The sequence below is a fragment of the Cherax quadricarinatus genome, chromosome 6, assembly GCF_038502225.1.
Source record: "Cherax quadricarinatus isolate ZL_2023a chromosome 6, ASM3850222v1, whole genome shotgun sequence".
NCBI classification, from domain to species: Eukaryota; Metazoa; Arthropoda; class Malacostraca; order Decapoda; family Parastacidae; genus Cherax; species Cherax quadricarinatus.
In genome coordinates this window covers 4,088,506-4,107,846 of record NC_091297.1, presented here as the reverse complement: position 1 = coordinate 4,107,846, position 19,341 = coordinate 4,088,506, and the positions used below count along the sequence as shown (strand labels likewise).

Here is a 19,341-nt window from a genome sequence, read left to right as displayed (position 1 = left end):
CTAGGTGCTGCACATGGGTCTTTACCTAGGTGCTGCACATGGGTCTTTACCTAGGTGCTGCACATGGGTCTTTACCTAGGTGCTGCACATGGGTCTTTACCTAGGTGCTGCACATGGGTCTTTACCTAGGTGCTGCACATGGGTCTTTACCTAGGTGCTGCACATGGGACTTTACCTAGGTGCTGCACATGGGTCTTTACCTAGGTGCTGAACATGGGTCTTTACCTAGGTGCTGCACATGGGTCTTTACCTAGGTGCTGCACATGGGTCTTTACCTAGGTGCTGCACATGGGTCTTTACCTAGGTGCTGCACATGGGTCTTTACCTAGGTGCTGCACATGGGTCTTTACCTAGGTGCTGCACATGGGTCTTTACCTAGGTGCTGCACATGGGACTTTACCTAGGTGCTGCACATGGGACTTTACCTAGGTGCTGCACATGGGTCTTTACCTAGGTGCTGCACATGGGTCTTTACCTAGGTGCTGCACATGGGTCTTTACCTAGGTGCTGCACATGGGTCTTTACCTAGGTGCTGCACATGGGTCTTTACCTAGGTGCTGCACATGGATCTTTACCTAGGTGCTGCACATGGGTCTTTACCTAGGTGCTGCACATGGGTCTTTACCTAGGTGCTGCACATGGGTCTCGCTCATCAACCTCACAGTGCTGCATAATATTTATAATTCACAAAAAAAAATATCTATCAGCCATTACCGAGATAATAGATGTAGAACTATTCATTGCTACAACTGTATTTTTTATATATTATTATAATCATGGTGGAGCAATAAACCCATAGGGATTATACAGCGCCTGTGGGGGGATATGGAAGGTATTCAGGCTTAATTCAGGGAACAGGAGCACAGATCCAATTCCCTAGATCAAGAGCCCCTCACCAGCGTCAAGGGACCACCGTTGAAGGGTATTTTGATATCAAATTTACGTATGATAACTTTTATTTTCATGTGAAAGGATAATTCATCACATAAGCAAGAAAAAATTAGCTTTAATTCACAGCTTCTTTATCATCCTCTCTATAACCCTTGATCCCTAGCTTCCTGATCTCTCTCATATTTGATTCTAGCTTCATTATCTCTCACATATGATTCCCAGCTTCCTCATCTCTCTCTCACCTTTGATTGACTCCAGCTTCCTCATCTCTCTCTCACCTTTGATTGGCTCCAGCTTCCTCATCTCTCTCTCACCTTTGATTGACTCCAGCTTCCTCATCTCTCTCTCACCTTTGATTGGCTCCAGCTTCCTCATCTCTCTCTCACCTTTGATTGACTCCAGCTTCCTCATCTCTCTCTCATCTTTGATTGACTCCAGCTTCCTCATCTCTCTCTCACCTTTGATTGACTCCAGCTTCCTCATCTCTCTCTCATCTTTGATTGACTCCAGCTTCCTCATCTCTCTCTCACCTTTGATTGGCTCCAGCTTCCTCATCTCTCTCTCACCTTTGATTGACTCCAGCTTCCTCATCTCTCTCTCACCTTTGATTGGCTCCAGCTTCCTCATCTCTCTCTCACCTTTGATTGACTCCAGCTTCCTCATCTCTCTCTCACCTTTGATTGACTCCAGCTTCCTCATCTCTCTCTCACCTTTGATTGACTCCAGCTTCCTCATCTCTCTCTCACCTTTGATTGGCTCCAGCTTCCTCATCTCTCTCTCACCTTTGATTGACTCCAGCTTCCTCATCTCTCTCTCACCATGGATTGGCTCCAGCTTCCTCATCTCTTTCTCACCTTTGATTGACTCCAGCTTCCTCATCTCTCTCTCACCTTTGATTGGCTCCAGCTTCCTCATCTCTCTCTCATCTTTGATTGATTCCAGCTTCCTCATCTCTCTCTCACCTTTGATTGACTCCAGCTTCCTCATCTCTTTCTCACCTTTGATTGACTCCAGCTTCCTCATCTCTTTCTCACCTCTGATTGACTCCAGCTTCCTCATCTCTCTCACCTCTGATTGACTCCAGCTTCCTCATCTCTCTCTCACCTTTGATTGACTCCAGCTTCCTCATCTCTCTCTCACCTTTGATTGACTCCAGCTTCCTCATCTCTCTCACCTCTGATTGACTCCAGCTTCCTCATCTCTTTCTCACCTTTGATTGACTCCAGCTTCCTCATCTCTCTCTCACCTTTGATTGACTCCAGCTTCCTCATCTCTCTCTCATCTTTGATTGACTCCAGCTTCCTCATCTCTCTCACCTTTGATTGACTCCAGCTTCCTCATCTCTCTCACCTTTGATTGACTCCAGCTTCCTCATCTCTCTCACCTTTGATTGACTCCAGCTTCCTCATCTCTCTCTCAATGATGACAAATATCTTCTCCACATTCTCATACTTCTTGGCCAAGATCTTGAAGCCATTCCAAGCGTAGATGAGCTCGAGCGCAGACAGAGTGAGACTCTCTCCCTGAGCAAAGAATCTCGCAGACTTCTTAACAGCAAACTTTTCAACGGGAAGACTCTTGCCAGCTATACGCTGCTTCAGGCCGGGAATACTCCTGGAGAGAAGAAAACACGATTTCCATTGTTTGTGTATTATACTAACTTGTGTTTTGAGTTACTAACGTAGATGTGGATTTGTATACTTTATATATATATACATATATATATATGTCTATACCAAAGCAGGACTGGAACATGCACACTCTACAACAATGTATGGGTGCTATGGCGTATGAGAAATAACGTCTAGTGTCTGGTGGTACCCATACTTATGAGAGTCTGGATGTGTGGTATAAGTTCTGTGTACTCTGATGAAGAGTGTGCAGGTTCGAGTCCTGCTCTGATCTGAGACGTCTGTAAATTATTTCGTTCGTTCGCGAATTGTATATACGAGAGAGACAGTTTTTCCTCATGAGACAGAAAGAGAGCGCTTGCTTTACCTCATAATATCACTGAGCTCTTGTTTCTCAGCAGGTGAGAGCTCATCCATCCTCATGCACATGCAACATGCCTTCTGGTAAGCGTATGTTGCCTTCGACCACTTGCTCTCCTGAAGCAGCTTGTCTGCATAATTCTCAGCATCTCTGTAAGGTATAGAAGGTTCCAGTGAATAATATCAAGGTACACAGACAATTAACAGTGTTGATTTTATGGGTAGTTGATGTTGTGTTACTGCTCGCCACTTTTCAGAATTCTCTCATCTGTCTTTTTCATTTCTATTGCACTGAAAATTCTATGCCATCACCTATGAAAAGCCTTTGATATTGTGTTTTTTTTTTTTTTACAAATGTCTAATTTGCGAAAAAGTCTATAACCTACCATAACCAATATATATATATATATATATATATATATATATATATATATATATATATATATATATATATATATATATATATATATATATATAAATATATGAGGGTCCCACCTCTCGAACTGTCATAGGGACCCCTCATCCTCAGAGAAAAGAATAAACTTGCGTCAGGGAAAACTCAAGGTTCTCCCTGAAGCTGTTTGAGAATTTTCTCCTACCACCCCCTATATTTCAAGTATGTTTTATTTAAAGACAAAATACATTGGCCAAACATTCACAAAAATACAACAGAAAGTAAAACAACATAGGTAACTCAGAGCTACATCTCGAATACTTCGTCCAGCTCCCCTGCGGTGGGCCGCGTGCCCAGAATGCTGCAGGTATTTCCTCTCTGGATCGCAAAACTGAGTCTCTGAAAGAGGAAGCTGGTCGCCCTGTGGTCCTTGGTTTCTATGATTAGCTTTTCACCCAGCTCTTTGAGGAACTTCAGAGCACACTTGCCCCATGCTCCAAGGGTCTCCGACACTATTGGAATGAAGTTATAGCAAGGGGGAAGGTCTTCATATTTTCGGATCTTCTGGGTCTCCCTGTGGCTGGCAGCTCCACCCCCTTCCACTACGGAGTATGGCAAGTAGGTGTCTGCCAATGTGGCAGCACAGGTGTAGTCCCAGGCAATCTGCTTTCCATCCTTCCAGGGTAGCATAGTGGCTCCATCAGGACGCTTTTGACCTCCATCAGACCTCTGTACTTGGGGTTCCCGTTGAGCTGGGCAACGGGCTGTGGCGAGGCTTCTCTTTATTATGTCATTGATCTCCTCATGTCTGGCATACTTCCCTTCTGCTGTGTGACACACGAGACCATGAATCCGAATTGATCAGCTGTCGCCCTGCCGCAAATACACCTATGTTCGGTGAGGATGGGGGGGGGGCTAGGCGAAGAGCAACACCAATCCGAATGGCCTGTGGGTCGAGACGGGTGCCCAGGGAGGAATTGGGAACAGCTAACAGGAAATCTCCTGAGTGTGGTGCCTTCACTGCCAGGAGACGAGCTTTGTTCTTTCCTGAAGCATTGGAGAGCATTGTGTTGGCGATTTTTTCCATGATCGGTTTGTCCCAGTGGGACTGTTTGTGCTGTTTGGGAGGAGCTGGTCTACTGGAGGAGTCTGTAAGGGTGTCCCACCGAATCGCTGCTTCAGTAAACCTGGGGTCTTGAGCTCCTACCAAGTCTCTCAAGCGTTCGGGCACTATCTTCTTGACTAATGCACTGGAAGTCAAACACGAAGACAGAAAAGCAGGTAAAGCAACATGCGTTGCTTTACGCACCCCTATACCTCCCAGTCGCACTGGGAGGGTTGCCTGATCCCATTGCTCATCCTCTAGTGACAGGTTCAGTGCCTTCTTAAAAGTTGATCTCAGGTGTGCGTCATATTCATCGAGTGTTGGGTTGTCAAAAGAGGGTGCACACCTCAAGAAGTAAGTGAGTCTTGGCATAGTAAGACACCTTGTGAGGAGATACAGAGCATCATGGGCATCAAGATCGCTTATTCTCTCCTCCATTCTCATCAGGTCATTCAATTTGTCCCTGAGGACAGTATCGATGGCCTGGTGACCCAGCGGTGCCCCCAAGAGGGTACTGTTGGACGGAGTTGTAGTTGAGACTTCCGGGAGGATTCTTCGCACAGCATTGATTATTTCCTGGTTCGCTGTGATGATTTCACACTTAGAGGGATTGAGGATGAGTCCCAAGTCTTCTCCCTGTGTTTTCACCAGTTGTAGGTCCTCCACGAGGGACTCTTCAGTACCTGCCAGAGTGCCGTCATCCACGTACCAGATATTGAGCTCACTGCATAGGCTGGAAGTTAGTTCTCTTACTGCCAAGCAGAAGAGAAGTGGAGCGAGTGGGTCACCCTGCTGAACACCCTCTGATGATTGAATTTCATGTTCTCCAAACAAAAGAATTGAGGGTTTGCTGTAGCCGGCTGAAATGACTGGGGAACCGAACCCGAACAGCTGGCAAAATAGCATCTCTCTTCACCATATTAAAGGCATTTCTAAAATCAAGTTTGACTATGGCCTTGTCTTCTGGTAGGTCCCTGATGCAGGCCCTTGCTGCATGAGCTGCAGCTTCACTGCCTTGAGAGACCCCAAAGCCCAGTTGGTGTGGCTGGAGTAAAGTGGCAGCTTCTAGGCGAATGTTTCTCACTGCTGCTTTGACAACGAGACGGCGAAGAGTGTTTCCAACTGCAATGGGTCTGATTCCCCCATCCCTCTTCTTCAAAGCACATAGTGAGGCTCCAAAAAAGAAAGGTTTAATTTCTTCTGGGATTCGCCCAGCCAGGCAATTGTTGACGAAAGTTGTTAACTCGGTGAGAAGAATTGATGCAGATTCACCGAGTACTGGATTTACCATCTCTTTGAGGTGCTGAGGTCGAATTCCAGTGTAACCTCCTGCAGATCCTGCTGGAAATATATATATATATATATATATATATATATATATATATATATATATATATATATATATATATATATATATATATATATATAGGTTATGGTAGGTTACAGACTTTTTCGCAAATTAGACATATATATATATATATATATATATATATATATATATATATATATATATATATATATATATATATATATATATATTTAAATTTACAGAGTGTGTAAATTATCTCTTCTCTTCTGGGGTTTGTTTTCCCAGTTATATGACTGAAGCCAATCGATAATATCAGTGAAAGTTTAAATCCGATCAGAAAAGGCATTCTCCAGTTACTGATTTGATTCCAACAATTTCAAGTTATTTTTAACAATCACATTAAAATTTAAACTTGGCACCTACATTGTCTAAATTTATTGGGTGTCATTCTTCTTATAGAATGTTGCATTAACGTTAATATTTTGAAGCTGATCATAAGAGGCGTTCTGCAGTTACGACAAAGATTCCAACTGTTACATGGTTTTTTTAATGTTTTACTACTGACAAATTTGCGCCCACACACTGGCGCTATCCTGACCCTAAGATGCATCAACCATTAAATATTGCAGCCGTTCAGAAGTGCGAAAACTGAACTGCATTTAACTTTACACACCTTGTTTAAACACTGGTTTACACACTAGTTCACACACTGGTTTACACGTTGGTTTACACACTTGTTCACACACAATATAGTCATCATACATAAACACTTGAATTCCATTGTGCCATCACCGAATTGCGAGGCGTCTTATTTTGTTACGAAATTGATGGGAATAACTTCAACGACTTCAAGTTCTCCCTCTGGGCTGCCTCACATCATAAAATATATTACTACAGTGAAGTAACAATTGCAAGTTGATTAAAAGAAAACTGCTGACCTCAACTGGAGAAGTTACGAAGTTAAAACTATCTGATCAATCTTACAAACAGGAGAGTGTAGAAACAGTCTGATCAATCTTACAAACAGGAGAAAGTAGAAATAGTCTGACAATCTTACAAACAGGAGAAAGTAGAAATAGTCTGATCAATCTTACAAACAGGAGAAAGTAGAAATAGTCTGACAATCTTACAAACAGGAGAAAGTAGAAATAGTCTGATCAATCTTACAAACAGGAGAAAGTAGAAATAGGCTGACAATCTTACAAACAGGAGAAAGTAGAAATAGTCTGATCAATCTTACAAACAGGAGAAAGTAGAAATAGTCTGACAATCTTACAAACAGGAGAAAGTAGAAATAGTCTGATCAATCTTACAAACAGGAGAAAGTAGAAATAGTCTGACAATCTTACAAACAGGAGAAAGTAGAAATAGTCTGAGCAATCTTACAAACAGGAGAAAGTACAAATACGAGAAAGTAGAAACTGGATACTCTTACAAATTGGAGAAAGTTAACTGTATCTGAACAATCTTACAAACTGGAGAAAGTTAACTGTATCTGAACAATCTTACAAACTGGAGAAAGTATAAATAGTCTGATCTGTCTTACGAACAGGAGAAAGTAGAAACAATTTGGAAATCATTACAAGCTGGAGAAAGTTAAAAGTATCTGAATAATCTTACAAACAGGAGAAAGTAGAAACGATCTGATCAGTCTTACAAACAGGAGAAAATTAAAACTAAAGAATCTTATAAATAATAGAAAGTTAAAAGTATTTGAATAATCTTACAAAAAAAGAGAAAGTTAAAACTCTAAACAATCTGACAACCAAGAAAAAGCTGAAAACTTTCTAAACAACTTCATAAACAGGCATAACACAAGTAATCCAAAATCAAAATGCTGAAGGAACTATATGAAGGATAACAAGAGAAACATTGGAAGAACTGTTCACGCATTGTGATGAACAAGAATGTTCTTCATCATTCATCCTTGATCGTAGTACTGCAAGAATGCTGACTCACTTGAACTGAGCACTCATGATGCAGCACCACATAAGCTCCCAGTAACACAGGTGGTGGAACTGCTGCCACTCGTCTTGGCTGTGCAATGAGAATTTGTACTTGGCTATTGCTAGGTCGAAGTTCCCTTTCACGTATTCCAAACGAGCAGCAAAGAACAGGAACCACGCACCGTTTGGGTACAACTGTGGGAAAATATTAATTCTTAGGTAAATAAAGAATAAAGTGCTGAGCGTATCAGAGGAGTTAGGTAGAGAAAAACTGGATATCACACTGGAGGAAGGGAGTATAGAAGAAGTGAATGCGTTCAGATATTTGGGAGAAGATTTATCTGCAGATTGGTTTATGAAGGATGAGGTTAACCATAGAACTGACGAAGGAAAAAAAGGTAAGTGTTGCATTGAGGTATCTATGGAGACAAAAATCGTTATCCATGGAGGCAAAGAAGGGAATGTACGAGAGTATAGTACAGTGGTTCCCAAACTGGGGGTAAATTATCCCCTGGGGGTAATTTAACCATTTTTGGGGGGTAATGGAGGGGTGACAGAAAAAAAGTTATGAATTCTGAAAATCAAGAAAACAATGCGGTACCCGGTATGAGGATTATTGTTAACTTTGTCTTAGTATATAAAGTTGTAAAGTAAACCTATTATAAGTAAGTAATAAAGTTAAACCAAATAACAATAAACATCAAAAACTAATATACAGTATTAGAAAAGAAGAAATATATAGCTAAGTGTGTGGAAACCCAAAAGTATTTTGACAAGTATGCTTCAGGACAAAAGTCACTCAGTAGCCCAGATCGACCTGTCCAGTACGCGTCACTCACTTCCTGAGGCTGCCTCTATTTCACACTGTCAGTTTATCTGTGAGCATCAGCCGAGGTAGACATAAGCTGGTATGTATGTGTACTGCCCTGTGCAGTATATAGTTAGTATTTACCCACTGTTACTGTGAATTTGTAGCTATTATTAATTTTATATATAATGTATGTGTGGTTCTTACGTTTTCAATGGTTTTGCTAGGATTAGCAGAGTATGCGAGGCTGTATACGTTCATGTTTAGCCATATATATCAATAATAACAACATTTTGTGAAAGGGGTAACATGCTTTATGTGGCATGTTAAATTGGGTAACAAGCTGAAAAAGTTTGGGAACCACTGGTATAGTAGTACCAACACTCTTATATGGGTGTGAAGCTTTGGTTGTAAATGCTGCAGCGAGGAGGAGGCTGGAGGCAGTGGAGATGTCCTGTCTAAGGGCGATTTGTGGTGAAAATGTTACGCAGAAAATTCGTAGTGTGGAAATTAGGAAGAGGTGTGGAGTTACTAATAATATTATTCAGAGAGCTGAAGAGAGGTTGTTGAGGTGGTTTGGTTATTTAGATGATGGAACAAAGCAGAATAACGGAGGGTATACAAATCTGTATTGGAGGGGGAAGGAGGGGTAGGGGTCGTCCTGGGAAAAGATGGAGGGGGTAAAAGAGGTTTTATGTGCAAGGACAAGCAGCAGGCATGTGTGAACGTGTTAGGAGTGAATGGAGACGAATGGTTTTTGGGATCTGACGAGCTGTCAGAGTGTGAGCAGAGTAATATTTTGTAAACGGATTCAGGGAAACCGGTTAACCGGACTTGAGTCCTGGAGGTGGGAGGGGTTTGGGTTATTGGCTGTTTGGAGTGACATCTAAACCGTCATATCTGGGCACCTCTGCAATGACAGTGATTATGTGTGAATGATGGTGAAAGTATATCTAGCAAGTCCATGGTCGACAGGAATATACGAAAATAATATGAATATTGCTTTTGGATTATACAAATTAGATTCATTTATAATTAATAAAATTTGGGTAGAATTTAACATACATTAGAAAAGTTAAATTGTTAATGCTTTTGTAGAATATAAAATGTGTTTCACTGACATCATCATAAAAAGTCAGGTGTTGTAAGGTAACTGTGACGTGTTGTCTCCTTCCTTATATGAGTTCCTCTGGATTTTTTATTTCTACAGTTCCCTGATAATGTGTGAAATCACGAATGCGCTTGGAATTCTACTACTTTTTTCACAGTGGTAGTTCAGCGTGTATATATATATATATATATATATATATATATATATATATATATATATATATATATATATATATATATATATATATATATATATATATATATGTCGTGCCGAATAGGCAGAACTTGCGATCTTGGCTTAAATAGCAACGCTCATCTTGCAATATAGGACAAGTGAAAATTCGTGTATGGAATAATTTCGCCAAAATCATTCTGAACCTAACGAAAAAAAATATATTTCTCTGTGTTTGTTTAGTATTAAATTATTGTAAACAAATCTAAAATATATTTAGTTGGGTTAGGCTAAAATAAATTGTTCTTGTTATAATAAGGTTAGGTAAGTTTTCTAAGATTCTTTTGGTGCAAAATTAAAAATTTTTACATTAACATTAATGAAAAAAATATATCTTTAAACGTATAAGAGAAAGTTTAAGAAAGGACTTAATTTTAAATGAGTTCTTGCTAACTGACCAGTTTTACATATTCGGCACGACATATATATATATATATATATATATATATATATATATATATATATATATATATATATATATATATATATATATATATATATATATAAATTTGTTCATTTATGTTAATGTAAAAATCAATAATTTTGTACCAAAAGAACCTTAGAAAATTTATTTATTATTATTTATTATCACACTGGCCGATTCCCACCAAGGCAGGGTGACCCGAAAAAGAAAAACTTTCACCATCATTCACTCCATCACTGTCTTGCCAGAAGGGTGCTTTACACTACAGTTTTTAAACTGCAACATTAACACCCCTCCTTCAGAGTGCAGGCACTGTACTTCCCATCTCCAGGACTCAAGTCCGGCCTGCCGGTTTCCCTGAATCCCTTCATAAATGTTACTTTGCTCACACTCCAACAGCATGTCAAGTATTAAAACCCATTTGTCTCCATTCACTCCTACCAAACACGCTCACGCATGCCTGCTGGAAGTCCAAGCCCCTCGCACACAAAACCTCCTTTACCCCCTCCCTCCAACCTTTCCTCCTCCCATCAAGGAAGGTTCCTTGATGTTGGTGAGGGGCTCTTGATTTAAGGAATTGGATCTGTGCTCCAGTTCCCCGAATTAAGCCTGAATGCCTTCCACATCCCCCCCTAGGCGCTGTATAATCCTCCGGGTTTAGCGCTTCCCCCTTGACTATAATAATAAATAATCCAACCTTTCCTAGACCGACCCCTACCCCGCCTTCCTTCCACTACAGACTGATACACTCTTGAAGTCACTCTGTTTCGCTCCATTCTCTCTACATGTCCGAACCACCTCAACAACCCTTCCTCAGCCCTCTGGACAACAGTTTTGGTAATCCCGCACCTCCTCCTAACTTCCAAACTACGAATTCTCTGCATTATATTCACACCACACATTGCCCTCAGACATGACATCTCCACTGTCTCCAGCCTTCTCCTCGCTGCAACATTCATCACCCATGCTTCACACCCATATAAGAGCGTTGGTAAAACTATACTCTCATACATTCCTCTCTTTGCTTTCATGGATAAAGTTCTTTGTCTCCACAGACTCCTCAGTGCACCACTCACCAATTTTCCCCTCGTTAAATCTATGATTCACCTCATCGTACATAGACTCATCTGCTGACACGTCCACTCTCAAATATCTGAACACATTCACCTCCTCCATATTCTCTCCCTTCAATCTGATATCCAATCTTCAATTACCTAATTTTATCTAACCGTATTATAACAAGCTCAATTTAATTTAGCCTAATCCAACTAAATATATTTTATATAAGTTTACAGTAATTCAATAATAAACAGACACAATGAAATATATTTTTTTCGTTAGTGTCAGAATGATTTATGCGAAATTACTGCATACATAAATTTTCGCTTGCCTTATTCGGCAAGAAGAACGTTGCTATTTAAGCCAAATTCGCAAGTTTTACCTATTCGACACGACATAAACATATATATATATATATATATATATATATATATATATATATATATATATATATATATATATATATATATATATATATATATATATATGCAAAACAACCTCTGTGAAAGACTAGAGAAATTCCAAGCGCCTTCGTGACTACTCACATTATCAAGGAACTATGAAAGTAAAGCATCCAAGGAAGCTATATAAGGGGTCTGGCCAACACCTCACTATCAGATCCCACAACAGTTAAACACCTGACGCGCGCCGGCCCAACTGGACAGGTCCTTCGCACAACCCACCAACAAACTATTCTACCCAAGAAAATTTTAAAAATTATTATTTGTCCAGTGTATTATTAAATTCTTCCCAAATTCTATTAATTATAAATGGATCTAATTTATATAAACCAAAGGAAATATTCATATTATTGTCAAAACTGGTTCTTATGAAACAAGATTCAATTATATTCCTGTCGACCATGGACTTGCTTGATACTACTTTCTCAACTTTTTGAAAATCAATTGGATGGTTAAAATCTCTTACATGAATAGAGCGTTGGAATCTTGTCCAGTTCTAATGCTATATTTATGTTGTTTTAATCTTAGTTCGAGATTTTTACCAGTTTGACCGTAATAAACTTTATCGCAAATTTTACAAGTAATCTTATAGACACATCCATCAGCATTTTGGGGGGAATTCTTTATCAAAAGTTTTTTTACTGTATCAAGATTTTTTAATACAACTTTAATATTAAAAGTCTTAAGAAGAGAAGGAATATCAACCAAGTTTTCATGGTAAGGGAGAACCAATATATTTTTAGTTGAATAAGGTTGGTTGTCCCTTTTTGGATTGTAAAAAGTATTTCTAGCAACTTTAAAAGATTTATCAATTACATTTCTTGGGTATTTTAAATCATTACCTATTTCATAAATTTTGGATATTTCCTTATCTATGAAATATCTTAAGACTTTTAATATCAAAAATCTTGATACAGTAAAAAAACTTTTGATAAAGAATTCCCCCCAAAATGCTGACGGATGTGTCTATAAGATTCCTTGTAAAATTTGCGATAAAGTTTATTACGGCCAAACTGGTAAAAATCTCGAACTAAGATTAAAACAACATAAATATAGCATTAGAACTGGACAAGATTCCAATGCTCTATTTATTCATGTAAGAGATTTTAACCATCCAATTGATTTTCAAAAAGTTGAGAAAGTAGTATCAAGCAAGTCCATGGTCGACAGGAATATAATTGAATCTTGTTTCATAAGAAGCAGTTTTGACAATAATATGAATATTTCCTTTGGTTTATATAAATTAGATCCATTTATAATTAATAGAATTTGGGAAGAATTTATATACCTTCCTTGGATACATTACTTTCATAGTTCCTTGATAATGTGAGTAGTCACGAAAGCGCTTGGAATTTCTCTAGTCTTTCACAGTGGTTGTTTTGCATATTCTGAAATCACCTGTTTACTTTGATCTTATTGCATATATATATATATATATATATATATATATATATATATATATATATATATATATATATATATATATATATATATATAAATATATATATATATATATATATATATATATATATATATATATATATATATATATATATATATATATATATATTTTTTCCAACAAGTCGGCCGTCTCCCACCGAGGCAGGGTGACCCAAAAAAGGAAGAAAATCCCCCCCCAAAAAAATACTTTCATCATCATTCAACACTTTCACCTCACTCACACATTATCACTGTTTTTGCAGAGGTGCTCAGAACACAACAGTTTAGAAGCATATACGTATAAAGATACACAACATATCCCTCCAAACTGCCAATATCCCAAACCCCTCCTTTAAAGTGCAGGCATTGTACTTCCCATTTCCAGGACTCAAGTCCGACTATATGAAAATAACCGGTTTCCCTGAATCCCTTCACTAAATATTACCCTGCTCACACTCCAACAGATCGTCAGGTCCCAAGTACCATTCGTCTCCATTCACTCCTATCTAACACGCTCACGCACGCTTGCTGGAAGTCCAAGCACCTCGCCCACATAACCTCCTTTACCTCCTCTCTCCAACCCTTTCGAGGACGACCCCTACCCCGCCTTCCTTTCCCTATAGATTTATATGCTTTCCATGTCATTCTACTTTGATCCATCCTCTCTAAATGACCAAACCACCTCAACATATATATATATATATATATATATATATATATATATATATATATATATATATATATCTATATGTATATTTTTATATATATATATATATATATGTCGTGCCGAATATGTAAAACTGGTCAATTAGCAAGAACTCGTTTAAAATTAAGTCCTCTCTGAAATTTTCTCTTATACATTTAAAGATATATTTTTTTCATTAATGTTAATGTAACAATTTTTAATTTTGCACTAAAAGAATCTTAGAAAACTTACCTAACCTTATTATAACAAGAGCAATTTATTTTAGCCTAACCCAACTAAGTATATTTTAGATTTGTTTACAATAATTTAATACTAAACAAACACAGTGAAATATATTTTTTTCGTTACGTTTAGATTGATTTTGGCGAAATTATTGCATACACAAATTTTCACTTGTCCTATATGGCAAGATGAGCGTTGCTATTTAAGCCAAGATCGCAAATTCTGCCTATTCGGCACGACACACACACACACACACACACACACACATATATATATATATATATATATATATATATATATATATATATATATATATATATATATATATATATATATATATATATATATATATATATACATATGCAATAAGATCACAGTAAACAGGTGATTTCAGAATATGCAAAACAACCACTCTGAAAGAATAAGAAATTCCAAGCGCTTTCGTGACTACTCACATTATCAAGGAACTATGAAAGTAAAGCATCCAAGGAAGCTATATAAGGGGTCTGGCCGGCACCTCACTATCAGATCCCACAACGGTTTAAACACCTGACGCGCGCCGACCCAACTTGGATAGGTCCTTGGCACAACTCACCTCACAAACTATTCTACCCAAGAAATAAGAAATTTTAAAGATTATTTGTCCAGTGTATTATTAAATTCTTCCCAAATTCTATTAATTATAAATGGATCTAATTTATATAAACAAAAGGAAATATTCATATTATTGTCAAAACTGCTTTTTATGAAACAAGATTCAATTATATTCCTGTCGACCATGGACTTGCTTGATACTACTTTCTCAACTTTTTGAAAATCAATTGGATGGTTAAAATCTCTTACATGAATAAATAGAGCATTGGAATCTTGTCCAGTTCTAATGCTATATTTATGTTGTTTTAATCTTAGTTCGAGATTTTTACCAGTTTGACCGTAATAAACTTTATCGCAAATTTTACAAGGAATCTTATAGACACATCCATCAGCATTTTGGGGGGAATTCTTTATCAAAAGTTTTTTTACTGTATCAAGATTTTTGAATACAACTTTAATATTAAAAGTCTTAAGAAGAGAAGGCATATCAACCAAGTTTTCATGGTAAGGGAGAACCAACATATTTTTAGTTGAATAAGGCTGGTTGTCCCTTTTTGGATTGTAAAAAGTATTTCTAGCAACTTTAAAAGATTTATCAATTACATTTCTTGGGTATTTCAAATCATTACCTATTTCATAAATTTTGGATATTTCCTCATCTATGAACTCAGGACTACAAATTCGTAAAGCTCTCAAAAACATTGATGAGAAAACAGACAGTTTGACTCTATCTTGATGCGAGGAATAATAGTGGACATAGGAACAGTTATTTGTAGGTTTTCTGTAAATTTTAAATTTGAATTCATTATTACCCTTAATAATTAAAACATCTAGAAAAGGCAATGAGTTATTTTCTTCAAACTCAACAGTAAAGTTTATAGAATGGGCTAAGCTATTTAATTTTCCTAGGAAATGGTGTATATCTACATTTTTGGGCATAAGACACAAAATATCATCAACATATCTGAACCATTTAGCTCTATTAGGGAGGATTGTGTTAAGTAACCTTGTTTCAAAAAATTCCATGTATAGGTTACTAAGAACAGGTGAAAGAGGATTTCAGAGTGGTTGTTTTGCATATATATATATATATATATATATATATATATATATATATATATATATATATATATATATATATATATATATATATATATATATATATATATATATATATCACAATATGCAAAACAACCATAAACTGCATACATCGACAATATCTCCACGTATTTCCACATGCTATCCCAAAGTATCTACGTACATTATTTCAGCGTATCTCCATGCAATATCTCTGAATATCTCCGTATGGCGTCTAGTTACCTATAGTTACTCTCTGAGACGACTAGTCACACATAAAACCATCCCACAAAATTTTAGCTACAAACACAAACACCAACCATTCTGTTACGATAACAAGTTATCGACTAAGTTACCTTTAAATGGTCATCAAGGATAACTTGAGCCATTTCAAGGTCGCCTTCGGATGTGCCCAGGACGTAGGTAGCTATGAGATGATATCCCAGCAGGATGAGAGCGCACAGCACCCTCCGTAGTGAGCCCTCCAGGTAGAAGCCGCGCTCTAACTCAGTCAGGCCCAAGAGCTGTACAACACACAACAAATATAATATTCATACCTGTAAAATATTCATGGGGAAGTACATACTACAGGATATCTGTAAAAACTGGCGTTATCTTAATCATATTTACATGGGAAAGAATAAACTGAAGAATATATGGCAGAAAAACAGTGTCTTCCCAGAAACTAAGATAACGGGTCATCACCATGGACTGAGAGTTGATATCATGACATTATGAAGTTTGATATCATGACATTATAAAGTTTGACAGCATGATATTATAAATCTTGATATAACACTACAGAGCTGAAGCTCAACACTGACTGAGGAGTTATTATAATGTAGACTTGCTCTAAAAACTCTCTCTCACTCTTGTAGATCGGTTGGTACCGCACTAAACTCACACACTAAGGTCCCTGGTTCGATCCCCGGTACGGGCGAAAACACTGGGCATGTTTCTTTAAGACACCTGCTGTCCCTGCTCAATTAGCAGTATGTACCTGGGTGTTAGCTGACTGGTGTGGGTCGCATCCTGGGGACAAAATTAACCTAAGTTGCCCGAAATGCTTAGCATAACAATGGGCTTTCTATATATTATGTCACTGATGTCAGCTATGGTCTGTATAAGTTGCATCACGTACAAGATTATTATTACAATTATGTATCTCACTCTCCCATACTTACGACACCATTAAAATGACCAATCAAACGTAAGTTACGTAAACCAGAGATATGTCTTACAGAGCAACAGTCTCAGTGTAAGAGGAGAAGAATAAACGGGGTTCGAACAAAGGTCCTCGTTAATGGCAGGCTTTACCTGGTACCACTCAGTTACGGTAGTTACCAGTGGTAAAGTCTTACCACCATTACATCTCTGAGAGGCAGTACAAGTACTACTGTGAGAGGCAGTACCAGTTACCACTGTGACAGGCAGTACCAGTTACCACTGTGACAGGCAGTACCAGCCAACACTGTGACAGGCAGTATTAGGTACCACTGTGACAGGCAGTACCACATACCACTGTGACAAGCAATACCAGCCACCACTGTGACAGGAGTATTAGGTACCATTGTGACAGTATTAGGTACCAATGTGACAGTATTAGGTACCACTGTGACAGTATTAGGTACAACTGGGACAGCCAGTACCAGCACTACTGTGACAGGTAATACCAGACACCACTATGACAGCCAATACCGGCTACCACTGTGACAGGCAGTACCAGCCAAAACTGTGATAGGCAGTACCAGCCACAACTGTGATAGGCTATACCAGCCACCACTGTGATAGGCAGTACCAGCTACCACTGTGATAAGCAGTACCAGCTTCCACTGTGACAGCCAGTACCGGCCACCAGTGTGACAGACAATACCAGCAATACTGTGACAGACAGTACCAGACCAGCTACTACTGTCACTGCTGCTTCCTTCGTCCCCTTCTCACCAACAGTCTTCTTGGTACTTCCTGTGTTATAGTAACATTTTTCTAAACGTGAGAATATATATATATATATATATATATATATATATATATATATATATATATATATATATATATATATATATATATATATATATATATATATATGGGTGATGAATGTTGCAGCGAGGAGAAGGCTGGAAGCAGTGGAGATGTCATGTCTGAGAGCAATGTGTGGTGTGAATATAATGCAGAGAATTCGTAGTTTGGAAGTTAGGAGGAGGTGCGGGATTACCAAAACTGTTGTCCAGAGGGCTGAGGAAGGGTTGTTGAGGTGGTTCGGACATGTGGAGAGAATGGAGCGAAACAGAATAACTTCAATAGTGTATCAGTCTGTAGTGGAAGGAAGGCGGGGTAAGGGACGGCCTAGGAAAGGTTGGAGGGAGGGGGTAAAGGAGGTTTTGTGTGCGAGGGGCTTGGACTTCCAGCAGGCATGCGTGAGCGTGTTTGATAGGAGTGAATGGAGACAAATGGTTTTTAATACTTGACGTGCTGTTGGAGTGTGAGCAAAGTAACATTTATGAAGGGGTTCAGGGAAACCGGCAGGCCGGACTTGAGTCCTGGAGATGGGAAGTACAGTGCCTGCACTCTGAAGGAGGGGTGTTAATGTTGCAGTTTAAAAAATGTAGTGTAAAGCATCCTTCTGGCAAGACAGTGATGGAGTGAATGATGGTGAAAGTTTTTCTTTTTCGGGCCACCCTGCCTTGGTGGGAATCGGCCAGTGTGATAAAATATATATATATATATATATATATATATATATATATATATATATATATATATATATATATATATATATATATATAGAGAGAGAGAGAGAGAGAGAGAGAGAGAGAGAGAGAGAGAGAGAGAGAGAGAGAGAGAGAGATAGGAAGGTATCACCTCTGGAACTGTCCTGGGGACCCTCACCCTCAGAGAAAAGAATAAATTACTTCAGGAAAAACTCAAGGTTCTCCCCAGAGCTGTTTGAATATTTTCTTCTCCTATCACCCTTATATTCTAGGTGGACTTTATTTAAAGACAAAATACACTGACTAAAATACAGTGGGGAATAGAACAACATAAGGAACATCTCAGAGCTACATCTGGAATACTTCGTCCAGCTCCCCGGCGGTGGGTCGCGAGCCCAGAATGCTGCACGCATTTCCTCTATACATACATTGCCAATATCGCAAACCCAACGATACAGGATGAAAAACAACCACGGGGGGAGTAGAATGTTAGCTCTAGGCCTTTCGTGTTACAATCAACACATCATTAGGAGCTTGCAAAGTTGTAAAAAAGAGGAGGATGTCCAAGCAAATACAATCCCAAAGGACGTCTTCACTGGAGGGAGGAAAGGAGGGAGGGAGAGGGAGGGTGGGATGGAGGGAGGGAGAGGGAAGGAGGGAGGGAGAGGGAGGGAGGGAGGGAGGGAGGGAGGGAGAGGGAGGGAAGGAGGGAGAGGGAGGGAGGGAGGGAGAGGGAGGGAGAGAGGGAGAGGGAGGGAGGGAGAGAGGGAGGGAAGGAGGTAGGGAGGGAGGGAGGGAGAGAGGGAGAGGGAGGGAGGGAGGGAGAGAGGGTGAGGGAGGGAGGGAGGGAGGGAGGGAGGG

At 38.9% G+C, this 19,341-nt stretch overlaps 1 protein-coding gene across 4 annotated transcripts in view; it reads right to left on the bottom strand.

Moving 5' to 3' along the window:
• LOC128693539 (tetratricopeptide repeat protein 39B-like) overlaps nucleotides 1-19,341 on the bottom strand; it is a 273,976-nt gene that overhangs the window by 9,981 nt on the left and 244,654 nt on the right. For all 4 annotated transcript variants that reach the window (XM_070079906.1, XM_070079910.1, XM_070079925.1 and 1 more), the window contains 4 exons: nucleotides 16,126-16,293; nucleotides 7,650-7,831; nucleotides 2,890-3,033; nucleotides 2,276-2,505 (listed from right to left, as the gene is read on the bottom strand). In XM_070079906.1, coding sequence (XP_069936007.1) covers nucleotides 2,276-2,505; nucleotides 2,890-3,033; nucleotides 7,650-7,831; nucleotides 16,126-16,293 — 724 coding nt within the window. The remainder of the gene's footprint in view (nucleotides 1-2,275; nucleotides 2,506-2,889; nucleotides 3,034-7,649; nucleotides 7,832-16,125; nucleotides 16,294-19,341) is intronic.